The 11,288-nt window shown below is 56.8% G+C and overlaps 2 protein-coding genes across 2 annotated transcripts in view; both read right to left on the bottom strand.

Annotated features, from left to right (window-relative positions):
* Positions 1-2,314, bottom strand: part of EHMT1 (euchromatic histone-lysine N-methyltransferase 1) — a 204,400-nt gene extending 202,086 nt beyond the window's left edge. Inside the window, exons 1-2 of the mRNA XM_008576613.1 lie at positions 1,988-2,314; positions 384-591 (exon numbers count right to left, since the gene is read on the bottom strand). Coding sequence (XP_008574835.1) covers positions 384-591; positions 1,988-2,115 — 336 coding nt within the window. The 5' untranslated portion in view covers positions 2,116-2,314. The remainder of the gene's footprint in view (positions 1-383; positions 592-1,987) is intronic.
* Positions 2,315-3,377: 1,063 nt separating this feature from the next.
* On the bottom strand, positions 3,378-10,671 carry ARRDC1 (arrestin domain containing 1). Its single transcript, XM_008576614.1, has 8 exons — positions 10,381-10,671; positions 5,558-5,668; positions 5,203-5,253; positions 4,964-5,118; positions 4,565-4,747; positions 4,292-4,468; positions 3,774-4,209; positions 3,378-3,699 (listed from the first exon to the last, which is right to left on the bottom strand). Exons 1-8 carry the CDS (start codon positions 10,514-10,516, stop codon positions 3,635-3,637), a joined length of 1,314 nt encoding a protein of 437 aa, XP_008574836.1. The 5' UTR covers positions 10,517-10,671; the 3' UTR covers positions 3,378-3,634.
* Positions 10,672-11,288: the final 617 nt, after the last annotated feature.

Genomic DNA, 11,288 nt, shown 5'->3' on the forward strand with positions numbered 1-11,288 from the left:
GCCTGCGGCGGCCGGAAGCGGAAAGCCCCGTGGCAACCGCCCTCTTTCGCCTCGCAGGGGCCGGAGAGTGCGTTTCCCATTTTGAACACGTGTCCTCCCATGCTAAATAGGAGTCTGCTTGGCTGGCCGGGGGTGGAGGAGGACCCGAGGCTCCGACCCCTGACCCCTGACCCCGGGCGCACTTTGATTTCGTCGGCCTTCGCGGAAGGCGGGCACGCTGGGATGAGTTCCGGGGGATGCCCCGGTTAGCGTAGTGCCCTAGGGTAGAATGGCACCCGGCTGTGAGGGTGCGTCCGGCTGTGAGGATGCGTCCGGCTGGGGGCGGGGTTCCAGCTGGGAGGGTCGCCCTGACTGGGGGGCCCCGTCCAGGGTGCGGGCCGTACCTGGCTTCCCAGGCTCCTGGGCAGGCACTTGCCTGCCGACCAAGGCCTTTTCCGCAGACCGAGCAGCCTTCGCTGGACAGCGTCCCCAGCACCAGATGAACTGTCTCGGGCTACCTTCTCCCGCCGCAGGCCTGTTGCTCGCATCCCCGGGACTTGAGAGAAGCAGCACAGACTGCTGACGTTGAGGTTCTCCAGCGGCTCCTGGAACCTACGGGTGGATTCCTCACTGACAAGAACGGAGGCGGCCCTGCGTCCTGAAGGCTAATCTGGGCTCCTCCTCATGAGGGCTCAGTCTCGGGGAGACGGACTCCGGGAAGACTATTTCACTAAGTCTGGCATTGACGACGCACCCAGGTACAGAGGAAGAAATGGACAAGCTTAAGTGTCCAGGCTTCTTTAGGACAGCTAAACTGCTCTGTCAAAGCCTAAGTCAGCGATGACAGGCCCTCCCCGGAGGCACAAAAGCAGGACGGTAGTCCTCTGGCCTGCTTGGCTCAACCTGGCCCACCTCTCCCCACACCCACCTCTTATCTCCGCTCCTGCCTTGGGGCCTTGTCTGTGCCTTCCCTGAAACCGTTTAAATCAGGTATCTGGATGGCTCCTTCTTTACCGCCCTTAGGTCTTAAACATCACCTCTTCAGGGAAGCCTTCCCTCTCTTCCTTAGTTAATCATCCTGCCTCCTCCCCCCAGGTCCTTACCCATCTTCCTTGCTTTATTTTGCTCCATAGCACTGAATATCGTCTGACTCTCTTACACCTATATTTGGCATATTGCCTGTCTTCCCACGGGAATGTTCAGTCCATTGTTTTGTGTGCCCTAGTGCCTAAAACAATACCTGGCATACAGAAAATAAGATCTGTTGAGTGAACAAATGGAGTTAGAATATGAAGAAAGGGGCTGGCCTGTGGCTCACGTAGAGTGCGGTGCTGATAATACCAAGGCCATGGGTTCGCATCCCATATAGGGATGGCCGGTTCGCTCACTTCGGAGAATGTGGTGCTGACAACACCAAGTCAAGGGTTAAGATCCCCTTACCGGTCATTTTTAAAAAATATATATATATATATGAAGAAAAATCCTTTCCTAGGCATGAATGTGTCAGAAGTAGACTACAGGTGGCCATTTTACTCCCATTTAGCCATCAGCCAGAGCCACCCTAACCTTATATGGGCACTGATCACTTATCACATCAGGTGCTCTCAGCAGGTCACGTGTTAACACTGTAAACTTCACACTGCTAAGAGGTAGGCACTGTGCTTATCCACATTTTTTTTTCCTTTTTGTCTTTTTTACTGACCGGTAACGGGATTGCAACCCTCGGTGTCGCACCCGCACCACACTCAGCCAGTGAGCGGGAAACGGTCTCCACATGGGATCCGAACCCTTGGCGGGAGCGCCGCCGTGCTCCCAAGCGGCACACTCTCCAGTGCGCCACCGGGCCGGCCCTTTATCCACATTTTATAAGTGAACTGAAGCAAGGGAACTGAGTGTCTTCAAGGTCATGCAACTGGGGAGAAGCAGAGATGGGATTCAAACCCAGGCAGGCTTTCCTTTCAACCATGAGGCTGTACTGCTTCTAGTGGCGTTTTACAGATTATCCTACCTGTGCATACTTCCTGCTTTTCTCCAATGTTCATGGTCCCCTTGTCCTACAAATGGTAAAATTTTACCTGGGTACATGACTGCCTGGCTAAAGACCACATTTCCAACAGCAGGGGTGGCCAGCGGCATGTGTGCAGAAGTGATACAACCTGGGGCTGGCCAGTTAGCTCACTTGGTTAGAGCACAGTGTTATAACAAGGTCAAGGGTTGCAAGCCCCATACCAGCCATCCGCCAAAAAAAAAGATACAATCCACTTCACTTTCCATTCTGTCCCTCAAAAAGGCAGAGGTGCAGGCCCAGGAGGCTGGGAAATAACAGCCACCCCCGACTCAGGTGGAAGCTCCACTTGAGAATGACAGCTGAGCCACCAGTCCTGGATCTACCACCTTTGGACTGCACAAGAAAAACTGCCATGCTATCGTGGGGGGGAGCACTCAACCTATCCCCTAATACCCCATGAGCCTGTTCTATAGATAGGGTAAATGATACACCTAGCCGTGACCACCCCGTCACCTTCTGGCAGAGCTGGAATTTGAACCCAGAGTCTCTCTTAACACTGTGCTCCAAGATCGCTGGCCAGGCATTTAGATGTCCATCCCTAGGGACTAGAATATATGCAAGGGCCCCTTTGGGAAACATTCTTAAGAACCCTGCTTTTTTATTTTGCTCTTGGGGCCTAGATGACAGTCCTTTGATATGTAGAAGACGGTGGGAGCAGGCTTGTATGTTCACACTTGGGCAGGAGGAGAGAAGCAGCATCCCTCAGAGCCAGACTTGGCAGTGGCACCAGCAGGAACCTGAGGCCCAAGCGTACGGGAACTCTCCTGGAGGAGGGATGTAGGGAAGCCCTCTCCCCACCACCCCCACAGGTGCTGAAGATCCAAACTGTGCCACTGGAACCAGGAGTGCTGGACAGGCAAGCCAAAAATGTGCATTAAAAAAGTGAAACAGGGCCGGCCCCGTGGTGCACTCGGGAGAGGGTGGCGCTGGGAGCTCAGTGACGCTCCCGCCGCGGGTTCAGATCCTATATAGGACTGGCCGGTGCACTCACTGGCTGAGCGCGGTGTGGGCGACACCACACCAAGGGTTGCGATCCCCTTACCGGTCACGAAAAAAGACAAAAAAAAGTGAAACAGTAGTAGTTGTCGCCCCACATCACAGATACACTTTAAAGTAACACCAAGCCTCTGGATATGCAAGCCCAGCTCCATGGGCCCATCTTTAAGCTGACCCAAGATGCTGAGCGCCAGCCCATCTTAGGTTAAAGGGAACCAACACGCAGCTCCACCCAGGCTGGGCCGGCTCCCCACACCCCAGGGTCCCCTGCCTGTCTCCCCACCCCACAGGGATGGGGCAGAGGCTGGAGGGTGCCCAAGAGGCCAGCCTCTGCCCAGCTCTACAAATACAGCACTTTATTTACACAAGTAGCCTCTCCAGGTCCCAGATCCCTCCCAGCCCCAGGGGAGAAAAGGGCTAACTCCAGGGAAGCTGGCAGAGGCGGGTCCTTGAGGGGCAACCTGGGCAGCTGAAGGTCCTGAGTGGGCCGGGCCAGGCCGGGAGCAAAGGCACGAGGCCCTGGGCATCCCGGTCCCAGGGCAGAGGCTAGGCCTGCCGGAAGAAGGCAGCACAGGGGGCAGCTCCCGAGGGTCAGCTCCCAGGCGTCAGGCTGGGGTCAGCACTGCTGCAGCTCTGCTCATAGGACGGCGGAGCTTCTGTGGGAAGAGAGCAGGGTCTGCATGGGACTCATGGCATCCCCTCCCCACAAGGCCCTGGTTCCTTCACTCACCATAGGGGTAGCCCCACGAGCTGTACTCAGGGGGGAGGATCAAGGTGCTGGTGGTGGGCACCGGCCCTCCGGATCCCTCTGCAAAGTAGGGGACAGTAGCACCTATGGAGATGCACAAGGGGGGAGGCAAAGGGTGGGGGGCAGGGCTCCCATCCTGAGGACGGGGTTCAGGGGCCCCAGGTACAGAACCCAAGGCAGCAGGCAGTGGCTGCTGCTGTGAGTGACTCTTGGTGGACAGGAAGACCGGGTCCGAGAAGTGGGGGCCACCACCTATAGCCTCAGCCTCTTCCTGGGGTGGCGCAGAGGGCACCACCAGGGATGGGGCCCCAGAAAGTGGCCCCAGGCCTGGCTGGGGGCTCAGAGGGACATGGTTCACAGCAATATTGCCAATGAAGACCGGAAGGGTCACGGTGGCTTCAGGTGTCTTCAGGGAGACCTGGGGAGGACCAGGGGGTAGGTGAGGGGCCAGGGCCGAGGCCACCGGGCCTCAGCCCACCCAGCCACCAGCAGTGCTGAACCTGCAGATAGTAGTCGATGTGAATGAGGCTACAGCCCGGCAGGGCTGACTGGGGCAAGGCCGGCACCAGGATCTGCTCTTGCCACCGCGCCCGCCTCCAGGCCTTGACGCCCACACCCTCCACCTCCGCAATGGTCCGCACGTCATAGATCCAGCGCTTGGCCTTGTAGGACACTTTCTGGGGAAAGACCAGCCTCTGAGACTGGGCAGACCAGCAACCCACCCTGTACCCATCCCATGGGGACAGGCTGGGCAGCCAGAGCAGGGCTCTGACCTGCAGCAGACTGGCTACCACAGGGCTGGTGTCCTTGCCCGACTGGTTCTCGATGTCGGCCTGCAGCCTCAGCACCTGCCCTACCACGTAGCCACGGAGATCAGTGCTGGCTGTGAGGACCACACTGCCCGTCTTCACCAGCTTGTAGGAGAACTTCTTGGTGGCAGAGGCAACGTTGGGTTGCTTGTGGGGAAGGATAGGGAGGGGTATAGCAGGTGTTGGCAGGCTGGACCACTCAGCCCTGCCACACCCTGCCCCTGGACACCAGTACAGTCAGCTCAGGACAGAGAGGCTGCTGCTTCCAGCTGGGGACAGGTGTTGGGGTGAAGCTGTGCCTGCCCAGCTCCCCCAACCCTCACAGGGGTGGGGCCATCACAGAGGCCACTGCTCCATCCTCACCTCGATGTCCGGGATGCTATTCAGGTTCAGGGGACTCAAGATGTAGAACACACAGCTGCATTTGTGATCCTTGGAGAAACGTGGCGTGTCGATGGTGGCCCTCACCTGGTGCAGAATCTTCCCAAAAGGACCCTCGAAGGATGTGGGTGCTGTTGCTGGGGGGAGAGAGCAAGGACTACTGGCACCGGCTGCCTCCTGCCTTGCACGGCCCACCCTACCAAGACAGGCTGGGCTCTCACCAGGAAGCAGGAACTGGAAGGGGAAGCTGTGCTCTCCAGCAGGCAGGCTCCCTGCAGAGACAGGAGGTAGGTGGTGGGGAGTGGCTCAGGAGGCCCATGGTGGCCACAGGACCAGAGCAGCAGTAGACACCACAGCCAACCAGCTCTCGCTGCACCTGGCTGCTGGGTGTCCCTGCCTGTCTCCAGCAGCACAAGGCCACAGCCTGGACAAAGGACTGGGATGAGCTTGGCTTGGGCAGGAGAGTGGTTTGTGGATGAGGGGCAGGGTGAAACAGCTACAGCAGGGCCCACAGCCTGGGACAGGGGATCCAACAAGCAGATCTGGGGAGGGGTGTGGCCCGGCTCCCAGACTCACCCTTGTCGGCCAGCGACAGGGAGCTGTTGAAGTAACCCTCCTCCACCACCCAGGCTGCATCGTTGGCCTTGCTGGAAACCCCACAGGAACCCGTGCAGGTCACCCGGATGGCTGCAAAGGGGAGGGCGGTGTGAGCCCCAGCCAGCCGAAAGCCCAAACCCCTGCCTACCCCCAGCACAGGAATTCAGACGGGGCTGGTAACACCCCAGGCCAAGCAGCAGCCTGCCACCCTGCAGAGGACACGCCCCATCTCGGAGTGCTCCCATGGAGCCGGGCTAATGAGGTTACATCTGTCCTGCAATCCAGAGCAGGAGGGCCCTAATGCTCACCCAAATGACTCCTGGGTGACCCCCAAATTTGTCACCTTGGATCCCAGCCAAACCTGTGAAAGATCAGCTCCCTAGGATGCTTGTAACCCCCCTGATGACCCATCTTCAGACAAATCAGTTAGACAGGGAGACACCCTTCATACTCCAGGAAGCTGCCAACCTCAGGCTGCAGGAATGTGCTCAGACCCGCCTGAGCAGATGCTTAACATGCTGGCACACTGGAGGATGGGGCCCTTGACTTCCTGGGCCAGTATTGCCCAGGAGGGCTGATATTCTGCATCGTGGGGTGGATGGTCCTCTCCCCCTCCCCAGTGGGAGTGTCCAGACCAGGAACTACTCTTGGCAGAGGTTGTCACCAGCTTCTGGTCAGGAACTCAAATTCCTCAGTCTAACAGATGTGTGTCCAGAGTCTACTATGGCCTGGGGTTGGCCAGTTAGCTCAGTTGGTTAGTGTGCTGTTGTAACACCAAGGTCAAGGGTTCGGGTCCCCATACTGGCCAGCCACCCAAAAAAGACAAAAAAACAAGAGAGTCTGCGATGGTCAGAAGGCCATAGCTGAACAACCAGGTCCATCCAAAGCTGCTCACAAGGAAGGACAGACCCCACAGAACCACTCCACAGCAGGAAGCTGAAGCAGGGGTGTGTGTTTGAGCAGTGACAGGTCACCTGCAGCTCCACCCCGTCTCTCCCCACAGAGCTGAGTCAAGACCAGACTCCTGCCCCCGCACCCTTCTCCCAGCATGAGGAAAAGGCAGCCTGGCTCTGACACGCTTCTGACTGAACAGCCCAGCAGGAAGAGCCCTGGAGTCCCAAGTGCCCAGGAGTCAGCCGCGCCTGCCTCGCCTGCAGGATCCCCAGGCAGGATCCACCTTGTGGCCCAGGCTTCCTCCCACAAGCCCTTAGCCCATCCTCAGCCCCAAGTGGCTCCACAAATCCTCCTCTCTCCTTGACTGCTGCCAGGATGCTGTCCTCCATCCCTGAAGGCGGTCCTTGCTTCCTGCTGACAGTGATGCCTCACCACCCCAACCTCATCCCTGATTTTGAATCCACGCCCCTTCAGCCATACCCTCCCAGGGGCAGGCCTTGAACTCTTCCTGCTCTGGAAATCTGGAACACCAAAGGAACTCCTACAGACCAACAAACAGCCCAAAAGAAACTCAGCAGGCACAGAGGAGGACATGACTGTAAACTAATGAGAAGATACCCAGGAACTGTAGATGCTCCCCATGGAGAGGGCCTGTGAATGCTGGCACCCACGGAGGATACCAGAAGGGGTACAGGGGTCCCAAGACTGGCCTGAGTGACAGCTGAGTGCTGTCAAGTGACCCTAGCCGGTGGCACAGAGTTGAAGATTTGCCCTGCCCCCCACAGCTTAATTTCTAACCCACAACATTATGAGATATTTTTTTAAAAGGTTATTTTAAATTTTCAGTTTAAGAGTGGTTTGTTAGTTGGGGTGACTTTTACGTGGTGGCAGAACAAAAGTCTAACCTCACTAGAAATCAGGGAAAATGCAGATGATTTACCACTTTAATCCATCAGACTGGCAAATATTAAATTTTTTTTTTTTGTCCTTTTTGAGACCGGCCACACCGTGCTCAGCCAGTGAGCGCTGTGAGCTGGCAAATATTAAATTTTTTTTTTTTGTCCTTTTTGAGACCGGCCACACCGCGCTCAGCCAGTGAGCGCTGNAGTGCTGCCGGTCTCAAAAAGGACAAAAAATAAAAACAGAAACTCCCTTAAGCTGATCTTACTGTAGGCTGATGCGGAGCCCTGCAGAACAGGGCAGATCTACCATGACTGCAACTGCTCACACCAGCCAGGCCAGCTGTCCTCCTTAGCATCTCACATACCACTGCTCGTGACAGCAAATGGGCCAGGTGCAGCCACAACAATCGACCACCGACCCGCCCCGACTCCAGGATTCAGGTGAATAAGCGTGGGAACACCGACTCCGGAAAAGCAAACCATATCCATCTGACCCAAGCCATCCCAGAGGGGCTTTTGCACACACAGCCAGGCACCTGCACTGTCGAAGCCTCCAGTCTCTCTCCCCAGTAGGGATGAGGGGGGTGCAGGACTGCCCTACAGCATGCTTGCCACTTCCTTGCCAGCATCTGAAGCTGCTCCTCTGCCTCTCTGCAACTGTTCCAGGTCAGGCGGGGTGAATTCTCAGGTAGCCAGTTTGCATTGGTCAAGGCCAATGACAGGGGATGTGATTTTGCCTTTTTAAATCATGGGATCAGGCAGGATCACAGGATACAGTTCTGCACAGGCAAAAGTGAAAGGAGTCCAGGGGGCACACTGGTGAGGCACACGCATCCCCTTCCTTTCCCCACTTGCGACTGCCTGCAATGGCAGCAGGCTGAGGGAAGCCAGGCTGCAGGACAGGGCAGCTCAGTGCCAGTCACCTGCCAGAGGCCCCAACTTCCTCCACCCTCCAGACTTGAATGTTTGAGCCACTTTTCGGCCCCATCTCTCCTGCAGCATGTAGGGGGTACCTGCTCCCGGTGATAAGCACGTTGCTCACACCAGCATATGGCATGCCACAGGATGGGGCAGGTGTGTCTCGCTAGGCCTCTGCTGCACAGCACCAAGCATCAGGCTGCATAACAATGCACAACTGGCTGTGCTCTTGCAGTTTAAAGTGTTTCCTAACGTTCATCAGATGCCTGATGGCTGTCAGCTAGTAAATTCGGGGCTGCTCTGGTTCTCTGAGGATAATCCTGATGCAGATTGTGTTCCAGAATGACTTCTGGGCCTTTCCTCTTGATCTAGCTCCCACCTGTCCAGCAGCCCCTCCCTCATGCCACCTGCACTCTGACCACAAAGACCTTCACTCACTCCTCATCCTGATCCCAAAGTTCTCCCACCTGGACCACCCCCTACCGGCTCCCACAAACCTGTGGCAGCCCAGCCCTTGCCACACCCTTCCACTAAAACTGCGGCCTGTGAACCACTCTCCCTTCTGTCCTGTTTCCAAATCTGTGTCTTGAAACAATAATAGTACCCTGTGGAGTGTACTAACATTAACAAAGCAGATGTATTTCACAGGGCCTAGCTTCCAAAGCCCTGTAGTTTCAGATAGAGCCTAACTTTTAAAAAATTACACATAGGAATGTTAAGCTTGCAAAAGACAGGAAACTTTCCCCAGGCTAAAGTCTCTGTTATAGATAAAGAATTGTAACACAGCAAAATTGCTGGCTCAAAGGACAGATGTCCTTGATGCAGGTTAACCTACTGATTCATATGTTGAGAAAGTTGCTTGATTGTTATGTAAATATACTGAAGAAATTGCTGTAGGAAAAGAAAATGTTTGCTAAGAACAAGGTTTTGCTGGTGGATCTCTTAACTTTTTACAAATTAATGAGTGTTGCCATGACAATTATCTTATTGTTCTTTTTGTAACCACCTATGTTCCTTTTCTGTAACTCTCTGCCCTGGAAAATAAATATGGGGAGAAGACCCCAGTCCAGTGTTATTTTTCCAAGGAGGAATGCCTCTCTCTTGAGGGTTCCTGGAAAATTAACCCCTTCAGGGCTTCTCACCGCTCAGAAGAAATGGGCTTTGAGTAATCCTTTGCATCTCCATCACCCAGGGGGAGAGGTGACAATACCCCTCCCAGGGTGCTGCAAGGATTAATGGAGCCGGGCCATGGGAATTGGGGAGAGCTGCATCTGGCCCTTGATGAGAGCTAGTGAGCCTTCATCTGCACAGCCCTCCCTCTCACCCACCTCAGTGAGAGCAGAGCACAGGGCGGCACAGCCTGACCCCTGGGCTGGGCCAGACCTGGCCCCAGAAAACTGCTCCTTCCTGGGCTTCTGCCATGTCAGCTCTCGAGGCAGCCAGCATTGCATCTACTCTCTGTTGCAACAGCCTCCCTGTTGCATCTACTCTGTCCTAGCAGAAGCTCAACAAATATCTTCTGAATGAATGAAAACAACCATGGCCCTTCCTTTCCCATCCCAGGCAGGACTGGAGGAAGCCCTAGAGCAGTCCCTGCACAAACACCTCCCACCCCCAGCAACCTGAATAATCTGCTCTCCAGCCCGTGGTGGTCCTTCTCCTAGTCTTTTCATCCCCCACTCAGGCCTAGCTGTCCGTTCACCCACCTCCCACCCACTGCATGGAGGCCAAGGGGCTCTCAGTCAGTCACGCACAGTTTGAGCCATCCCTTCACTATGGTCAGCAATGGCTTGCTCACCCCAAGCCCTCCCCGGAGAGGAGATGACAGAATGGACACAGCGAGCTCTGCGCAGGGCCTCTGACCTGCATGAGGCGTCCCCTGGGCCACCAGCACAGGGCCCACATCACACTCTTGCCTCAGCGTCTTTCTAGCCCCATCTCACCTCCCACACCTTGCTTGTGCCCAAGGGAAGCATGCACCACACCTGCCCCCACCCAAGCACCAAACTCCAAGAAGGGACACAGGAAAGGAGGCAATGGGTCATTGCAGGTGGCTCAGCAAAGCCAGAGTCTGATCAAGGCACCTACCACCCATTTCTCCCTGGACCCCGTGGCCTCGAACACTGGCGAGGTCAGGGTCAGAGTGCTGTCCCCCAGTCCAGGACGCTGAGAGAACGGTGGCTCTCGTCCTTGGCAGGCCCCAGCAGTGCATGCTGTCAACCATGCATAGGCCTGGAGGTTGGGGTCCAGAGGGAAGCCTAGCAGCTGCGGTCTCACAAGCAGCCCAGGTGGTTCTCACAAGAGGCCAACGTGGAGAAGATCCCCAGCAGGGACACTAACCTCGCACTCAGAGCCTGGGACCAAGTAGAGACCCCAGGCACTGCCTACCTGTCCCAAGGGCCCAACCATGAAGTTCCACCAGGGCCCTGTGACCAGAGGACGGGTAGATGAGGCAGAACCTATGCAGTGCCCTATCAGTGGACACCACAGCAACCTGATCCCCACTCCCAAAGTCCCAGATGTCTGCATCAGCAGAGGAACTGGCCAGGAGGACTGGGCCTCAGCTCCCAGATACCCGCTGGGCAGGGCCTGGGGGTGAAGGATGAGCCAGCCTCAGGCACAATGTCAGCAGGTGCCCTGCGGACCCTGCTGGGGGACCCGCAGACTGAGTCAGGACTGTCTGGGGAGGGAGGACCCGCTCCAGGAGCGGGTGTGTGGGAGAGGCAGCCCAGCGGAGGCCAGGTTCCAGGTGAGGGCCCAGCAGGTGCGTAGCACAGCGCACCCTGGAACACGGAACGGGGAAGACCCGGGAAGGATCGGCAGCCTGCGTGTGCCCCCGGTCAGAGTGGCCTCGGCAGGGTGGACAGGCTCTAGGCTCCCGCCCAGGGCTCCGGCCGTCCCTAGGCGGAGAGGACAGGAAGGGGCAGATGCGGAAGGCCTGGGCCACCCGGGCCTCCCTGCCCCGCCCCGGCCGCCGCCGGCCTGTCACCCCCGCG

This window comes from Galeopterus variegatus, unplaced genomic scaffold, assembly GCF_000696425.1.
Source record: "Galeopterus variegatus unplaced genomic scaffold, G_variegatus-3.0.2 Scaffold1373, whole genome shotgun sequence".
Classification (NCBI taxonomy): Eukaryota; Metazoa; Chordata; class Mammalia; order Dermoptera; family Cynocephalidae; genus Galeopterus; species Galeopterus variegatus.